General features: G+C 42.8%; 1 protein-coding gene and 1 long non-coding RNA gene across 6 annotated transcripts in view; one reads left to right on the plus strand and one right to left on the minus strand.

Annotated features, from left to right (window-relative positions):
• LOC144071040 (uncharacterized) overlaps window positions 1-19,022 on the plus strand; it is a 47,258-nt gene that overhangs the window by 11,623 nt on the left and 16,613 nt on the right. The window contains exon 2 of one of the 4 annotated variants that reach the window (XR_013299525.1): window positions 7,580-7,796. The exons of 2 other annotated variants lie outside the window; for them this stretch is intronic. This is a non-coding gene — a long non-coding RNA (uncharacterized LOC144071040). Of the gene's footprint in view, window positions 1-7,579; window positions 7,797-11,044; window positions 11,187-19,022 lie in introns of those variants that run through there. One more of the 4 variants, XR_013299528.1, reaches the window with a different exon arrangement.
• On the minus strand, window positions 1,852-18,568 carry dkk3b (dickkopf WNT signaling pathway inhibitor 3b). 2 transcript variants are annotated; one of them, XM_077595736.1, is made up of 7 exons: window positions 18,340-18,568; window positions 17,987-18,052; window positions 17,791-17,871; window positions 11,048-11,137; window positions 9,363-9,507; window positions 8,302-8,452; window positions 1,852-2,226 (listed from the first exon to the last, which is right to left on the minus strand). In XM_077595736.1, exons 1-7 carry the CDS (start codon window positions 18,532-18,534, stop codon window positions 2,181-2,183), a joined length of 774 nt encoding a protein of 257 aa, XP_077451862.1. In that variant the 5' UTR covers window positions 18,535-18,568; the 3' UTR covers window positions 1,852-2,180. The 2 variants fall into 2 exon arrangements, with proteins under 2 accessions (XP_077451862.1, XP_077451861.1); XM_077595735.1 differs by having other exon boundaries at window positions 11,048-11,140.

Genomic DNA, 19,022 nt, shown 5'->3' on the forward strand with positions numbered 1-19,022 from the left:
GTCTTGTTACATGGCCCTTAGCCTGGTGCTTTTTCTTGCCAAATAAATTGAATTGAAATTGAATTGAATAAAATAAATTACAAATTTTCGATCGAAAAAAGCATTGTCAAACTCACTTTGACGCACGGATTTTACGTCATCTCGTAGAGCCGACGCACGGATTTTACGTCATCTCGTGAAGCCGACGCACGGATTTTACGTCATCTCGTAAAGCCGAGACCACCACTGCCCCCCTCTAGCCTCGTACCCGTCTCAGTTCACCCTCTCTCAGTTCAGTGTTATAATCAATAACTAAAATAAATTACAAATTTTCGATCGAAAAAAGCATTGTCAAACTCACTTTGACGCACAGATTTTACGTCATCTCGTAAAGCCAATCGGATGATGTGTTGTGGGAGGAAGAGGAAGTGGATGAAGGAAGCGTGGACGTTGATAGGATTCTCAACGAAGAGATGTATGAGAGGACAGACAAAGAGAGAGAGGAACTCTTCATTTGAAGGATTCTAATGAATAAATTTGTTTGAACAAAACAATCGTGAAACGAAGAAAAAAAGGTAAGATTTCTGATTTTCGTCAGCGGTAAATTTTAGGTGCGCACTATATTCGAGTACTGCGTTTTTCCAGATTTTTTTGGCCCAAAATTACCTGCGTGTTATTTTCGAGTGCGCGTTATATTCGAGTAATTACGGTATATATATATATATATAAATATATATAAATATATATAAAAATCTAAATAGTGGTACATCGACATATGAGTGCCCCAACATACGAGCAATTTGAGATACGAGTGAAATTTTGAGCAAATTTTTATCTTGACATACGAGGGACAAATTTTGATATACGAGCAGACAGCGGACGCGAGTGGCTGCTCATAAAAACATCATGGGCACTGTCTCTCTCCCCGCAACTCCCTCGTGTAATGTCTCTCTGGTCGCAACTCCCTCGTGTAATGTCTCTGCGAGCACTGGGTGGAGCGTTGCATTTTTTCAGTATTTTTTTCCCCGTTAGTCAGTGCGAATGGCGTATATACTACTTCTCGTTGGCAAGTTGTCGTGCGTTAACCTATTGTGAGGACATTTGTATGCATCATTTTGGGAATATTTTGAAGGGAATGCAAAAGCAAACAATCAATAGGTTGCATGTGAAAGTAAGGGTGGAGGCGGGACAAATAGAGCCAAGCCGGGAGAAGAAAGGTATCAAAATTGAAAACAAAATTAGAATTACGTTTAGTGTAAGGTTAGATTAAACTTATTTTTGAGTGTGTCTGCATCGTAAACCAAGTTCATTTAAATTTGTTTGTGTTATGTTACGAGACTGTTGCCGTGCAGTCAGGGTGGAGGCGGGGCAAATAAAGCCAAGCCGGGAGAAGGTATCAAAATTTAAAACAAAATTAGAATTAACTTTAGTGTAAGGTTAGATTAAATTTATTTTTGAGTGTGTCTGCATCGTAATCCAAGTTCATTTAAATTTGTTTGTTATGTTACGAGCGCGTTGCCGTGCAGAAAGTCCCCCCTCTCTCTGTCCGTCTCTCTCTCCCCCCTGCGAAATCCGTATAATTTTAGTGCTATTAAACACATTTTAGTAATATTAAACCACTAGTTATTTGTTACTTTGTTAATAGATGGCGAATTGGAACAAATCAAAATGTTTATCCAATCCAATATCCTGTTTTGGGTGTTTTTTCAGAGGGTTGGAACGAATTATTTTGTTTTTAGTTCATTTCTATGTCAAACGTTCGTTTGAGTTACGAGAATATCGACATACGAGATCAGTCCCAGAACGCATTAAGCTCGTATCTCGAGGTACCACTGTACATATATAGAGCCATCATATATTTATACATATTGATCATGTTTACTTGTCTACAATTTATTGATGTCACACACACACAGAAAAAAATAGAAGAGCTAATCCAAGTGACATTGAAAGATTGAAAGAAAAATCACCTCAAAAACTAAACCGCAATTCTTGCTGTCTTGATACAAATAAACCATAAGTGTGCCCCCATATTGTACAATTGTTTCCTGTCAATTTTTCTTCAGTCTTGGCATATTTCATTACAAACAATATATATACAAAATAAAGCTCATTTATCAAAATTGCAGCAGGCATGCTGTTCTTTGTCTTCAAACTGTTCAATCACAGTTTCAATAATGTTTCAGGCGAGGTTATGAATTTTAATTACTGCTTCTTTGTTGCTCCTGTGCACAAATGGATCCACGTCTGAAATTGAAAAGACACAAGAAGAATATGAGAATAGGTTTAATAGATATTGCTGTACTTCAATCACTCTATTTCTAAATCAGTTTTTCTTGGCATATTTTACATTAGAGCCACGGGCAAAAAGTATACAATCTAGTATTGGAAGATTGAATTGAATGCTTTTTTTGTCATTATACAAGTACAATAAATAGGTAGTCATAAAAAAGATTGACCGTATTTTCAAACCTGTAAGGCGCGCATAAAAGTCAAAAATTTTCAATAGACAGGGCGCCTTATAATGCAGAGCGCCCTTTGTGAGCACCGAGCGCCGCCAAGCGGCGCCGAGCGGGAGCGCTCGCGGGGGCGCCGAGCGGCTAGCGATAGCGCTGGCTACCGGAAGCAGCTTATTTCCGGGTTCCGGTGCGCAGTGACTGCTGGGAAATATAGTTCTTCCTCGCTACACCCACACGCTAAAAACATGTTTTAAAAAGGCAACGGAAGCAAAACTGAGTTCGGTTGTACTTTTAGACATTTTACAATTTACTCAAGTCATCACCTTCAAATCCCTCAAACTCCTCATCTTCTGTGTCAGAATTAAACAATTACCCAAACGATCATTCCAAATAGCCGCCCCCCCTCCTCGTTCCCAGAGTCACCGTCATTTCCATGTGGCTCCTTAGAAATTATGCCGGCTTTGGCAAAAGCTCGAACAACCGTGCAACCAGACACGTTCACCCAGGCGGCAACGATCCATTGACAAATCGTAGCGTAAGAAGCCCGGCGCTGCCTGCCACTTTTCGTGAAGCTGTGTTCGCCAGCGATCATCCACTGCTCCCAGTCCGCTCGTAACTTTGATTTGAAAGCCCGGTTGATGCCGATGTCCAGCGGCTGTAATTCTTTGGTCAAGCCTCCGTGAATGACGGCAAGCTGAGTTCATTTTCATGATCTGGTTTTTAACCGTTGCTGTGAGATGAGCACGCATGGAGTCGCAAATCAAAACAGACGGCGAGCCATCTCACAGCAACGGTTAAAAACCAGATCATGAAAATGATACAATAAGAAGGAAGGTAAAAAAAAAGTGACTAAAGTGGTTAGCAACATGTGAGGTAGCTATGGTGTTTTAGTGCAAGTATCAAAGTTCGTTCATCCATTCATTTTCTGAACCGCTTTATCCTCACAAGGCTCGCGGGGGTGCTGGAGCCTATCTCAATTGACTTCGGGCACGAGGCGGAGGATAACCTGAATTGGTGGCTAGCCATTCGAAGAGCACGAGGTGACAAATAACCCTTCAGGCTCAAACTGATACATAGGGGCAATTTAGAGTGTCCATCCAGCCTCCCATGCATGTTTTTGGAATGTGGGAGGAAACCAGAGTACCCGGAGAAATTTCAAGCAGGCCGGAGAGAACATGCAAACTCCACTCAGGTAGGACCGACCTGAATTTGAACCCAGGACCCTAGAAATTTGCAGTGCTAAGACTGAAGTAAATTAATGAGGACATTACTTATTGATATGCATCTGACAGTGTTATGATATTTTACCTATATTGCAGTGACAGTACTTAATTAAGTATAGATTAGGTCCTTGGTGCAAAATTGAGTATGGTGGCAGCTCTGGGGAAGAAACTGTCTCTGAGTCTGTTTGTTTTGGCTGGTATTGTCCTGTAGTGCCTACCAGAGGGCCGCAGATTGAAGAGGTGGAAGCTGGGATGTGTTGTTTTGTCTTTTTTGATGCTCTTTGCCCTTTCTAGGGACTGGGACTTGTAGATGGTGCACAGGGAAGATAGGGAGCAGCTAATGATCTTTGGAGCTGTGTTGATCACCCTCTCCAGTCTTTTCCTCTCTGCATCTGTGTAGCTTGAGTGCCACACTGCTACAGTGTAGGTCAGCAGGCTCTCAATGGCTGACCGGTAGAAGGTAGCCAGAAGGTTGGTGTTGAGTTGCTTCTTCCTGAGTACTCTCAGCAAATGGAGCCTCTGTTGCGCCTTCTTGGTGAGTGCTGTGGTGATTGCTGCCTATCCGAGGTCAGCAGATATGTGGATCCCTAGGAATTTGAAAGTCTCCACTCGCTCCACACTTGCCATTGATATACAGGGGGGTAAGAGCGGCTTTATTCCGTCGGAAGTCCAGAATGAGTTCCTTACTTTTGGGAATGTTCATTGCCAAATTGTCAAGAGTGCACCACTCTCTGAGTCGAAGGACCTCATCTCTATAGGTCGTCTTGTTCCCCTCTCTGAACATCCGCAAATTTCACAATGATGTTCTCAGGGTGCGTGGGTCTGCAGTCGTGCGTGTAGAGCGAGTAAAGTAGTGGACTCAGTACACAGACTTGTGGCTAGCCAGTGCCAAGCATGTGGGCGGATGAGAGGTGGCGACCCAGCTTCAGGTGCTGAGGTCTTTGACCAGAAAGTCCTTAAACCAGGAGCATGTGGAGGGTGGGAGCCCCAGGTTGGCCATCTTGGGGATAAGAATTTCCCGCTTCATTGTGTTAAAGGCTGAGCTGTATTCGATGAAGAGCATTCTGACATAGGTCCCTGTTTTCTCAAGGTGGGTCAGTGCACACTGGAGGACGGTGTTCATTGCATCTTTAGTGGATCTACTCGGCCGGTATGCAAACCGATGGGTAGGTAGGCTTTGATGTGTTTCAGATTTTCAAAGCACTTTGTGATGATTGGTGTGAATGTCACTGGCAAGAAGTCGTCCAAAATGTTTGTAGGTGACTTCTTGGGTTCTGGGGTAATGGTGGATGATTTCAGGCTGGATAGGATGTGGCTCGTACTCGTGACAAATGGAAAATGTCAGTGAAGACTGGTGCTAGTTGGTCAGCACATGCCTTGAGCACTTTCCCTGATACTCCACCCGTTCCTGTGGCCTTCATGGGGTTGACAGCACAGAGCACACATCTTACGTCCACTATCTCCACAGTGAGTGGGGTGGTTTCAGAGGTTGGTGTGAGATGTATTGGAGGATGAGGTAGTGTGACTGAGTGGTGCGTTTGGGACTCAAAGCAGGCAAAAAAGTCCACTCCTGCCAGTGCCACACCTGAGTCCGCAGAAGTCATAGCACAGCCCTTGTAGTTGGTGAGGGACTGTATGCTCTGCCAGATCATTCGGGGGTTGTCCAGTTGCCCTTCTATCTTCCCCTTGTAGTGTGCTTTGGCAGCCTTAATGCCGCTCCTCAGGTTGGCACATGGTGTGCTGTAGAGTGCCCTGTCGCATCTTGGGCCTGGAGGAGTGATCATTCCTGGCTGGTCATCTACGGTTTTTGGTTTGGATATACCTGGATGGTCTTCTCAGCAGTGACCATAGTCATGCAGTACTTCATGTAAGACAGTACTGTGTCTGTGAGTGTTTCCAGATCATCATGGTGAAAAGTCTCCCACTGTGCCTGTTCTGTGTGCGGTCGATTGGTCGCGCTCTTTTGGTCGCGGCCTTTTGGTCGCGGTCTTTTGGCCGCCCCGACCGCGACAATGGGCGACCAAAAGACCGGCGACAAAACAAGGTAAAACAACACGGTCTATGCATCAACAAAAGCCAACAATGGCCATGAACAGTTTCACTGAGCCGACGTGTGAGTGTATAAGAGTTTTTATGTACATGAGTTGTCCCCTTAGGAAGGTACGTCAGTCAGGGTCTTAACAAGTTCTCCAACAAAAAACAATAAAAGTCCAGGAAATTTGGAGCTTTTTTTAGCCTAATAATTACTAGGGCATTAAGTATGACTAAGTAGTAATTCGCAGTTTGTATTTAGGGAATTTGAGCAACGATTTAAATGGTAATTATCACTTACCTTCCGGGCGACCAAAAGACTAGCGACCAAAAGATCGGCGACCAATCGACCGTGTACCGTCTGTTCAAAGGAGTCTTGGAGTCAGGGGAGGGCGTCGTCAGGCCAGGTGATAATTGTTCGTCTTTTGGGCTTTGTTTGTCGGCTAAGAGGGGTGTATGCTGAGGGTATGAACAATGACAGGTGGTCTGACTGTCCAAAATGTGGGAGTGGTATGGCTCTGTATGCACACTTGATGTTAAAGTAAACATGATGCAGCGTTTTATCCTCTCTTGTTGGACTTTTGAGATTTGCCTGATTAAAATCTCCTGCAATAATGTGGGCGAAACTCGGGTAGGAGTGCAGATAATTGTTTATGGTGTCCCAGCAGCGCCTTATCCTCCCAGCTATCCACAGCGTTGCTGTTGCACTGCTTTCCTCTCCTGAGACATGGGATGTTGGACCAAAATTTCCATCCGGAAGTGGTTCTCCCTGGCCTCCCCGAACTCCACCCATGTCTGGCTTTTTGCCTCAGAGACCACCAGAGCCTAGTGTCTCCTCGCAAGCCGATACCCATCAGCTGGCTACACTATCCCGTTGGTCAAAAAGCTCCAATGTGTCTCCTTCTTGAGCTTGGCGGCATCCCTTCCCGATGGTGGCCACCTGGAATTATTGCGACATTTCATGGATGTTTATCTTCCTTTGACATCCTAAATCATGACTATAGGCCCAAGGCCAGACTGTTGGGTGGTTGCGGCTGTCAGCCAATCACAGGTACAGCGACCGAGGCCAGCAGTGGCTCATCATTCGTCAAGGAACTATTTAAGCCACCTTCTCATGGTACCTACTTGCTTTGTCTTGTCTGATCTTCGACCTCTTGTTTTGCGCTAAAACCACGATTACTACCACGACCACACACCTTGTACCTTCCTTTTGGATTCCTCTACGGACCTTTCGGATATCGACCTCCCTCCATGCCACGTTCACCGATCTCGCTACGCTACCTCCCTCATACTTTTGCCCTGCTCTGGTACATTTTGAATAAACCGAAACCACCGCGACCAGAATTGTCCTTGTGCCTGTTTTGGGGCTCTCCGCCCACATTCATAACAATGACTTAGAGCCCACTTCTCCAAATGTTTCAGCATTTTATTGATGCTAGCCTTCTGATAATCTGGATTATACGTAGAAGGAACGATCACGTGCTGCAATTAGTAATTCAATTCCTTTACTGATGGGTCTGTCATTAGAAGACCCATCCACCGGGTCCAAATATACAATCCACATGTTGTCCGTCGGCTCTAAAGCATTTTTAAATATGTATTTTTTTCACAAATCCTCTTGCTTGTGGCCATACTACCCTGAAAATGCCTTAACTCGTCCAATCTCAGAAGTTAAGCAGGGTTAGTCCTGGTTAGTACTTGGACGAGAGACCACCTGGGAATAACAGGTGCTGTTTTTGTCATCATTTTCTTAATTTCCACAGGCTGATCTCAATAGCTGCCTGCTGGAAGACAAATTTTAACATTTTATTGATCCACCATGCAATTAAAACATGACTATCGCTGAAAACCACCCCATCTCATATCATCTTCTTCCGCTTCTCCGAGGTCGGGTCGCGGGTGCAGCAGCTTCCGCAGGGAAGCCCAGACGTTTCTCTCCCCAACCACTTCATCCAATGCTTCAGAGGGGATCCCAAAGCATTTCCAAGCCAGCTGGGAGACACAGTATCCCCAGCATGTCCTTGCTCAACAGGAATGGATGAAGGACAGCTGAATGAAAAGTCTGAATTATTCAGTGATGAATTGCTGATCTCCATTGAGCAAGGTAATGATGGTGGAATTTTTGTTTGGTGGTGTCTGTCTCAAAAAGATTTGAGAATAATTGCAAGAAGAAGACCAGATGATGATATAGGGAGATGTTTCCGGGGAAGTGACTCGAGCGATTACTGTCGTTCATCTTGAATAAATGCACAAGTTCATGTTATCATTTTGGACAATGTGCTTATTAGTTGAAAGCGTTTTTGGAGATGATGAAATCATTCTTCCAAATGATAATCGATCTCGCTATTGAGCAAAAATGAAAACCCCCTAAATCAGGTCAAATTCATGGCCCTTCAAATAGTCAGAACCCCAATCTATTTGAAAATCCGTGGTAGAATTTTAAAAAAAAATCTCAACCACGACAAGGGGAAATTTATTATGTCCATGCCTCAAGGATGTCATTAAAGTCCAGAAGTAGAGGTCTCTCTCGTGTCAAACAAGTGTGCCACAATGCCCTGGTTAGGAACAATTGTCCTTAAACATGCAATTACACCACTGCTTGCTCTTACCCATGAGTCTGGCACTGCAGGTTACCTGCACATGGACAGTAGTCACGAGGACCCTCATGGTCCCAGGCGAGCATGTCCATTAAAAGATTTGGTTGGTTTAGGCAGGCCTCCCCCTTTGCTGGTTTGGGGTTGCAGACAGGAAATAAAAGCTCTGGAAAGAATAGGACCAACAACAGATGGTTAAGGTACTGAGTATATAACCTCATACTATATTTTAAAACATTTAAGAGGGCATGAACATAGTAGTTTATCCGCCAAGAATACAAACACACATTTATTTATGTATTAACTTACACTACTTACTGACTGATTTACTTACTGACTTATTTATTTATTAGTTTATTTATGTATTTGTTTTATTTGCTTGTTTGTTTGTTTGCCTATTTATTTGTTTGTTTATTTATTCATGTATTTATTTATTCAGTCATTTATTTATTTAAGCGACATGTCATTCATCATCTACAGCTTTTTGGACGATGTCAGTGTGTCTTATGTGTTATTTTAAATCTTAAATCTAGCTTTAACATTTTTTATTTTTGCCTGGCATTGGAGCCAGGTTCTGCCGTGTTCCATAGTCACCATTTTGTGAGAAATACCATCAAACACTAACCGGTGACAAAGCAGGCCAGCTTTGAGTGAGACAGACAAGCCAGGTGCCACATTAGAATCTTTAAAATTGCCATTTCTTGGGTTACTTGACTGTTCTGACCACAATCAAATTCCAGCCGATCTAACTCAAATCTGATTTAAAACCACTTTAGAAAGTGACAAAAGTGATTAGACTTGAAACTGGAACTTTGCTTGTTGGACCATCGTGAAAGAATCATACTCAAGTCAGTCAAAAGCAAAAAGATTCGATTTGGGTGGCTTCAAGCTAAAGTCTGAATGTAACCTCATTTGCCCACAGGTATAAATGCCAGTGTAAATTCTTTGTTCTTCGGCCGGTGAAACTCCACCACACTGGTGACTTTAAACAAATTATATATACTAGAAAGTATATGGCTGTAACGGGTTGAATCTATAGTCGGTTTCTAACATAGGTTTGATAGCAAGGAGGTTACCTCGTTGGAAGGCACAGCAGAGGTCCAGTTTGCAGTCATTCTGATTCTGACAGATTGTTCCTTCTGTTCCCTCAGTGGCATTCACTGTACACTGGCCCCAAACACACATCTGACTTGAGCAACACTCTTCATTCTTTGTGCAGGGCTATGTATAAGTAAAGAAATTTAGAGATGAAAACTGTAATGGAAGGATTTTACACGATACGAACTCAAACCACAAAACAGCCATATTGGATTGGATAACTTTATTCATCCCTTATTCGGGAAATTTTGTTGTCACAGTAGCAAGAGGGTGAGGATGCAGGAATAGGAAAGGCATTTTAGACATAAATAGATAGGTAAAAGTAAGTTAATAAATAAATACATGAATAAATATATAAATAAATAACCGTGTTGCTTAGCACATATATACATACATACATACACATAAATATACATGCATGCATACGGTAGGTCTCAACACACGCCATTTTTTTTGTTAAAGAGCCTGACAGCTGATGGGAGGAAGGATCTGCGGAAGCGCTCCTTCCTGCAATGACGGTGCCGCAGTCTATTGCCAAAGGAGCTTCGGAGGGACTCCACAGACTCATGCAGGGGGTGGGAGGTGCATGTAGATATGCAATATATTGCCACTTCAATCCAGTTCACTCCCGGCTCTCAAATCATGATACCAAGAAACACTCCAATTGGATGTTACATTTTTCAGGGCTGGCTTGATCCCATAATACTGTGTACATGTATACGTACACGTACACATACACCCACACCTGGGTGGGTTTTCTCTGGGTACTCTGGTTTCCTAACACATTCCAAAAATATGCATGATAGGCTGATTGGACACTCTAAATTGCCCCTAGGTATGAGTGTGAATAGTTGTCCGTCTCGTCGCGCCCTGTGATCGACTAGCCACCGATTCTGGGCGTCCCCCGCCACGTCCCCCAAAGTCAGCTGGGATGGGCTCCAGCACCTCCCACGGCCCGAGTGAGGATAAAGCGGTATACAGTCATACCGCTGATTACAAATGCCTCTAGGCACAACATTTTCAGGTTACGATTTTTTTTATGCAAATGAGTGACTCGAGACACGAAAAAGATCCAAGTTATGAAATCCCCTCAAAAGTAAATGCATTTCCTTATCCGTTATTTTATTTTGAAAATATTGTCGCGGATGCATTGATTCTCACTTTAGAACATCGCTACCCTCTACTGGGCTTGCCTTTCATCGCTCTCTTTCTATCTCATATAATGACAATAAAAGCATTGAATTCAATTTAATTCGATTGGCTGTCTCACAACAACCACTATGTGTGTGTATATATATGTGTGTATGTGTATGTGTATGTGTGTGTATGTGTGTGTGTGTATGTGTGTGTATGTGTGTGTATGTGTGTGTATGTGTGTATGTGTGTATATGTGTGTATGTGTGTACGTGTGTGTACGTGTATGTATGTGTGTGTGTGTGTGTGTGTGCGTGCGTGCGTACATACATATATAGTTTATTATCTAACAATGTGCAGCACTATTACCCAGTGTACCTTATAATATTATACAACACCAAAACTGTGAGAAAAAAAATCTGCAATGTAGTGAAGCCACAAAAGTTGAAGACGCAAAGTGAAGAAGGATCACAGTACCCACATTAGTGTGTGTGTGCATTCCTGTGTAGAAAGAAGAATGAGTTCTCACCATATCAGCTGGTATGCAGGGGAGACACTTGGAGCTGTCAGTGCCATACAGACAATAGTTCAGTTCTCCGCAGTCCTCGTCCACCATGCACTGCTTTGGTGTGATATAAATGTATAATCATTGAAGCGCAAAGAAATTAGTAAGTTTGCATCTTTCTCTACTAGGTTGACTTTGTCCATGCAGCTTTTTGGTACATACAGTGGTACCTCGTCATACGACCGCTCATCATACAAAATGCTCGTATTACGGGGGAAATTTCGATCGAATAATTCGCCCGTGATGCGGTCAAAATTTCGTTATGCGACCAAGCCAGGTGGCCATGGCATTTTTTTTTGCATATCTTTCGTGTACGTATAACAATATTTACGAGCACCGGATGAGCTATTCAGACCAGGAAACGCACAACGCCCATGCGCGGGGAAAAGAGGGCTTTCTGGGTAATGAAGTATACTCGTGCTCGCAACAGCATCCCGGTAGCAACTCTATCATAGGCGCCGTTCGAGGGGATGCGAACACAGATGCTACAAGCTAAAAGGAGCCGCTAGCCAGCGCCCCTGAAGCTCCCATGAGCAGCGGGGCGATCGCTGATAAAAGACTCTGCTCGTTGGCTGCTCATAAGAACATCGGGGGCACTGGCTCGCAACAGCATCCCCGGTAGCAACTCTATCATAGTCGCCGTTCGAGGGGATGCGAACACAGATGCTACAAGCTAAAATGAGCCGCTAGCCAGCGCCCCCGAAGCTCCCATGAGCAGCGGTGCGATCGCTGATAAGACTGCTGCTCGTTGGCAAGTGGTCGTGCGTTCTCCGATTGTGAGGACATTTGTGTGCATCATTTTCGGAATATTTTGAAGGGAATAGTACGACAGCAAACAGCCCATCGATAGCGAACGTGAGGGTGGAGTGTTTGTTCTGTTTACGAGTGCGTTGTGTGGAAGAAAAAAAAAAACGAAGCCCCTCTCCCCTCGGCGAAATCCGCCCAATTTTAGTTAGATTAAACACTTTATTTCTATTAAACCACTCGTTATTTATTACTTTGTCAATATATGGCGAATTATAAGAAATAAAACATTTTTTTCAATCCAATATCCTGTTTTTGGTGTTTTTTTCAGAGAGTTGGAACGAATTAATTTGTTTCCCATTCATTTCAATGGGAAACTTTACCTCGAGTTACGAGAATCTTGTCATACGAGCTCAGTCCCGGAACGGATTAAGCTCGTATGTCGAGGTACCACTGTATTGTAAATCTAAGATTTGTTGCGCTCCATCCTCTAATTCTTGCCTTTGTCAATGTCCAGAAGATGAGAGTGCGAATAAGATTCTTGAACTGCAGAACTCAGTTCAGATTCCATCAGTATTAAAATAGTTTTTTTTCTGTGATTATAAAAGATTCTGACACTCTTATTGGGGCTGCCTTCTGACAACTCTATATGAAACTGTACTGTAATTCAACAGTCTGTCGCATCTGATGTTGTTACAAACCATGAAAGACATAATGTGGACTTTATTATCTAACAATGTTCAGCACTATTATCCAACTGTCTATTTACAGTAAATGAAGCACATTTGGCTATCTTGCGACACCAGTACATGAACATTTCGGGGTTTTTTTGTTTCCCTTTATTTAAAACTTGATTTACTATTGGCATTGTTTTTTAATTTTTTATAACTTTGACTAACAACAGTCTGCTGTTGCTGAACTCTCCTGAAAACAAGATGTCAAGCCCAACAATAGCAGGACTCTTTAGAGCTATGTGATTCACGTGATTGCTGATATGAGGGATTTTTTTCCCAAGAAATATATATATATATATATATATATATATATATATATATATATATATATATATATATATATATATATATATATATATATATATATATATATATATATATATATATATATTTCTTGGGAAAACAAATCAGTTTTGCAGGCTGGTCTTGATTATAGTCAGTGTATAGAGGAATTAACCTAATGTATAATTTGCCTGCTTACAGTTAGAGCTCTCACCCACCATATACAAAACTCAAAGTACAGTGGTACCTCGTCATACGACCGCTCGTCATACAAAATGCTCGTCTTACGAGGTAAATTTCGATCGAATAATTCACCCGTGATGCGGTCAAAATTTCGTGATGCGACCAAGCCAGGTGGCCATGGCATTTTTTTTTTTTGCATCTCTTTCGTGTATAAAATCTTTCTACGAGCATTGGGCGGACTTTGCATTTCCATACCCGTTTTTTCCCCCCACTTTGGTCTACATTTACATACTAGGTAAACAACAATGGATCGGCAGAGTTTTGCAAAGAAAAGATCTGGAATATATGTACACTCGGTAATCAGACACGGGGAAGCGGCAAGTTCCAAACAACTCTTGATGCGTTCGTTTTGAAGGCTACGGCGGAACGTCGGGGTGGGGCCAACCCGTTACAAAGGTAAAAAAGATTCAAACTAAATTAGAATTCAGTTTTGTGTGAAGTTACATGAAACGTTGAGTGTCTGTATATATTAATCCAAGTTAATTTAAATGTGTTTGTTCGTTTACGAGTGCCGTGGATAAAGTCAGCCCCGAACAGCCCCCCCCCTCCGCCTCCGTGTGTGTCGTCCCCTTCCCCTCCGCGAAATGCGTCTAATTTTACTTCTATTAAACACATTTTATTACTATTCAACCACTCGTTATTTATTACTTTGTCAATATATGGCGAATTATAAGAAATAAAACTTTTTTTCCAATCCAATATCCTGTTTTTGGTGTTTTTTTCAGAGAGTTGGAACAAATTAATTTGTTTCCCATTCATTTCAATGGGAAACTTCCGCTCGAGTTACGAGAATCTTGTCATACGAGCTCGGTCCCGGAACGGATTAAGCTCGTATCTCGAGGTACCACAGTACATGATTATCTTAGCTTAGCCCAGGGGTCTCAAACTTGCGGCCCGCGGGCCAACTGCGGCCCGCGGGACGATAATTTGCGGCCCCCGTCTTAATATGAAAGATCGATTTTTTTTTTTTTTTAATTTTTTTTTTTTTTAATTTTTTTTTTTTTTTTTTTTTTACCCCTTTCCCCATGATGGCGCCGTTTAAGTGGCAGCCAGTGGCAGTAGCTCTGTCCACTCATGTTTTTCTTGTTTTACAGCATGTTTTACATGAAAAATTAGAGGGAACATTGACATGCACCTGCTTGTGGCAGGTGTGATACTGGTGTGCCGATAGCGAGCAATGATGATGTCGTGACCGGATGATTCGCCTAAAGACGTTTCGCCGACGGACGTTTGACAGACGGACAGGTCGTACTAGTATTTGTTAGTTTAATGATTAAATACAAATACTAGTATTTGTATTTAATCATTAAACGCTGTTTTCAGCTGGATTTGACCGAATTTGAGAGCATTTTGAGCCGTTTGGCGAATGGACGTCTATAGACGTTTTTTTGCCTCCATCGCGATATCATCCAGTATTTGTATTTAATCATTAAATGCTGTTTTAGGATGGATTTGACCCGATTGCTGTCATTTTACGGCTCGGTTCTGCTACATCTGCCTGCCCAAGAGTGCTTATTCCCGGACTGCCATTGAAGGTAGACGAACATTGATTTTTACTATAATTTGGACAACACCGGCGGCGGGCCGGATTAAAAATCCTAACGGGCCGTATATGGCCCGCGGGCCGAGGTTGAAAAACTTGTACACACACGATCCGGCGGGGCGAGCGTTCGAATCCCGTTTCGGCGAAACCTCCGTTCGGCCGAATGAATGTTCGGTGGAACGTCCATTCGGCGACCTGCTCGTCTGTCAAACGTCCGTCGGCGAAACGTCTTTAGGCGAATCATCCGAGTACCGATGATGTCGCTCACACTGGTACTCAGTGCGCTCAGGGAGGTTGTCTTTCTGCTCAGACCAACAAAAAATTAGAGGGAACTTTGGTTCGGAGCTGAATGAACCAATCACGGTGAGGTATACGGCTCTGGGGGGCGGGACATCGGCCGGGCTGTCCAGTGCCTCGCTCACTCACTCATTCATTCCTCCAATCAGCTGGGCGGAGGAGAAGCCGTGAGGCCGATCACTCCGCTCGGCGCGCACACTCCTCCGCTGCTCTCAGCATAGAACTGAATGAGGCGCTATGATCCGTGATCCAGCCTGTGTCAGTGTCTGTAGCCATCTCCGCGATTGAAACGGAGAGCGAAAGTGCACATGCGCCACAAACCCGCGCGACTGAATGTGAAAGATCAACCCGAGACTCATTCCAAGTGGAAAAACATATTACAGAGCCCCAGAGATGTCTCTTTCAAAGCCTGCCGTGAAGAGAAAGGTCGGTGATGAGCACAGACAGTTTCAAGAAAAGTGGGGAGTGCAATATTTCTTTGTTGAACACAGGGGCACCCCGACGTGTCTCATTTACACTGAAAAAGTTGCGGTGCACAAGGAATACAATTTGAAACGTAATTGTACTATGAGACATGCTGAGGAGTACGAAAAATACCAGGGAGATGAGAGAGCCAACCAGGTTGCCAGTCTTAAAACACGTCTTCTGAGGCAACAGGATCTCTTCAAGAAGGCTACCAAAGACAGTAATGCAGCAGTCAAAGCTAGCTACGCCTTTTGTGAGTTGATTGATCCTGTGCTAAGTGATCCCAAATGGCTCATGGACTTGGCTTTTCTTGTTGATATCACACATGAGCTTAATGTACTGAACAAGAAGCTACAAGGCCAGGGGCAACTTGTCAGTGCTGCCTATGACAACGTGAGAGCATTCTGCACTAAACTTGTGTTATGGAAAGCCCAGCTCTCTCAGACAAACCTTTGCCATTTCCCAGCATGCAAGGCTCTCGTGGATGCAGGCACACCATTCAGTGGTGAGAAGTATGTTGAGGCCATTTCGAAGCTACAGGAGGAATTTGATCACAGATTTGCAGACTTCAAGACACACAAAGCCACATTTCAAATTTTTGCGGACCCCTTCTCCTTTGATGTGCAAGATGCCCCTCCTGAGCTTCAAATGGAGCTCATTGACCTGCAGTGCAACTCTGCACTCAAAGCCAAGTTCAGGGAGGTGAGTGGAGAAGCAGACAAGCTTGGGCAATTTTTGAGAGAGTTGACCCCCAGCTTCCCTGAACTTTCCCGAAGGTTCAAGCGGACCATGTGCCTTTTTGGGAGCACATACTTGTGTGAGAAGCTCTTCTCCACCTTGAACTTCAATAAGTCCAAGTACAGGTCCAGACTTACTGATGAGCATCTTCAAGCTCTACTGAGGGTCTCCACTGCTTCCTCCCTCAAGCCAAATGTGACTATGTGAGAAGAAGCGCTGCCAGGTCTCTAGCAGCAAGGAGTAGGCAAAAGAAGCCGTGTTCAGAATATTTCATGTTCAATGTTCCATTCAAGTTCAGAAAGTTAAAGGTTAAAGAGCTGTTAATACAGACATTTGAAACGGAATAAAAATAATTCATTTTCTCTACTTAGCCAGCCAGTGTATATCTACTGTATGCTCATTAGTATTATTTGGTTTTATATTACTGATTGATTTATTTTTTATTCATCTTTAAGTTAATTTATTTAATTCATTATTTTTTGTTAAAAAATAAAGATATTTGATAACGTTGGAAAGTTTTATCAGTGCTTTTCTTGTGGAAATCCTGATGCGGCCCAGTCTCACCCAGACTCGGCCTCTAGCGGCCCCCAGGTAAATTGAGTTCGAGACCCCTGGCTTAGCCTCTTAATATTGTGTTGATTGGTTTGTTTACCAAGTTTTCTACATTTGCCTATCTTGTGTGTAGCTTGAACTGTCGTTATGATAATAATAAAACAGATTGTAGCCCCACAAATATCTATACAGTATTCATATTGTTTAAGAAGATCCTCCCAAGCACTGTTCCTACTCTGCTTTTCTTTCCGTTTTTTTCTCTCCAAAGCATGACGTCTTAAAGTAGTAAAAACTCCCTGGAAACTATAAGTAAGGTCCAGACAACCCAGTAATTACCCTAATATGATCCAGAAAATACTGCTGCTGTTAGTGACATACCCAGATGCACTTACTGTATCCGTCTAGTCTAGCAAATATTCCCCAAAGGGAAAACTTACATTAAAATTGCATTGGAAAGTGGGAAAAATGTTAAGGCTTTGCACAATCGTCATGTTTGATTTATAGAATGAGATAAAGACTGTTATACAAATGGTCGTTGTAAAAGAACACTACACTGTTCAACCAATTGGCTCAACTTTTTGTGTTGCATCAATCTCTAATTATTAAAGAACTATCATTACAGCAGTAAAATTGGTTAATCCCTAAAGCTCAAGGCTCACACCATTTTGGCATTTTTGCTGAAATGTCTGCATGAGTGTTATCTACATTAAGATACACTGTACAGTACAGCAGAGTGGGCAGTTAAATTTCCACCTGAGGGATTTCAATCTGTTTAATAACAAACAGAGAATCCTTGCCTCAACCATAGTTGGTGCTTGTTGACAAATAATAAAAAATGAGATATAGACTGCAGCATTGTGTAACTGTGTGCACTGTAAAAATAAGTCCCCACAATGTAGACAGTCTGATCACAGTGCAAATAAGGATTCTTTGGAATTGTATTTTGAAATAAAATGGTCGTTATCAAAAAGAAAATGTCAGTATTTGCTCAAACGGTTTCTTGGCACAAATCAGTGACATTAGGAACCAGGAATGGGATTCTTTAAGACTTATTCAGGAGCAACAGCTTTTATTACTTTAGAAAGAGGACAGAGTAGTGAAAAACTCACATGATAGACACTGTTCCACTCGCCTGAGATCTCCACCCGGCTAAAAGATGTTTTTTCCTCCCTCATTGTGCCATTATTTTCCTTTAATTGGAGAAAAAAAACTAAATAAAATGAAAATGGGTGTGTAATTTAAAAAAATAAAAAAATAAAAATAAAGCCTCTTCCTGGCTGCCATACATATGCATTTGAGCAGTACCTTGTCAAGTTGAATGGTTATCCCCTGACGCTGATTTTCCAGTGACCTCGCACTCTCCGTTGTTATCTAAGTGTGAGAATATACTTAAAAAGTACACACAGGAGTAAGTACACTAATATATATATATACATTTATATATACATATATATATATACATATATACACATATATATACACATACACATATATATACATATATATACATATACACATATATACATACATATTTTCCTGTAATTCCTGAAATTATGATTTGCAGTAGATTAACAACGTGTAGGACTCTCCAGCTTGTCCTTTTCTGTTTGCCTTTGACAAAATCACCAAGCGTACTGGTGTTTCCATGAGGATTTTACCTGGTCGACTGCATCATCCAGTATATGTTGGGTGTCTTCCATCAACTCCTCCACTTCACGGAACATGTCGTTCAAACTGTAGAACTTCGGGTCCCGGTCCTCCGGAATGATCATTGCGCGGCTCGACAAAATTCCGAAAGCCGCCCACAACAAACATAGACGGAAAGTAACAGAGACTAAACTACGGGTGGACATTTCCGCGACTTTTGCTCCTTAGCGGCTGCTCAGAGAATGGATGACTCAAACCGCATCAGTGCACACAGCTGGATCAGTTTTATTTGGAAACTCTGAGGAGGGGGCGGCCCGGTGACGCGAGTGGTTAGCGCGTCGGCCTCACAGCTCTGGATTTAAATCCAGGTCATGTCCATCTGTGTGGAGTTTGCATGTGCTCCCCGGGCCTGCGTGGGTTTCCTCCACGTACTCCGGTTTCCTCCCACATTCCAAAAACATGCCTGGTAGGCTGATTGGACACTATAAATTGCCCCTAGGTATGAGTGTGAGTGTGCCCGGCTGTCAGCTGGCCACCGATTCAGGGTGTCCCCTGCTCCTGTCCCGGAGTCAGCTGGGATAGGCTCAAGCACCCCCCGCGACCCGGTTCAGCAAATTTGATGAGAACTCTGAGGAGGAGTGGGAATTTTTAATAATCACGTGGGAAAAAGGTGGTTCTGATGATTGTTTCACAG

The sequence above is a fragment of the Stigmatopora argus genome, chromosome 3 (genome assembly GCF_051989625.1).
Source record: "Stigmatopora argus isolate UIUO_Sarg chromosome 3, RoL_Sarg_1.0, whole genome shotgun sequence".
Taxonomy (NCBI): domain Eukaryota; kingdom Metazoa; phylum Chordata; class Actinopteri; order Syngnathiformes; family Syngnathidae; genus Stigmatopora; species Stigmatopora argus.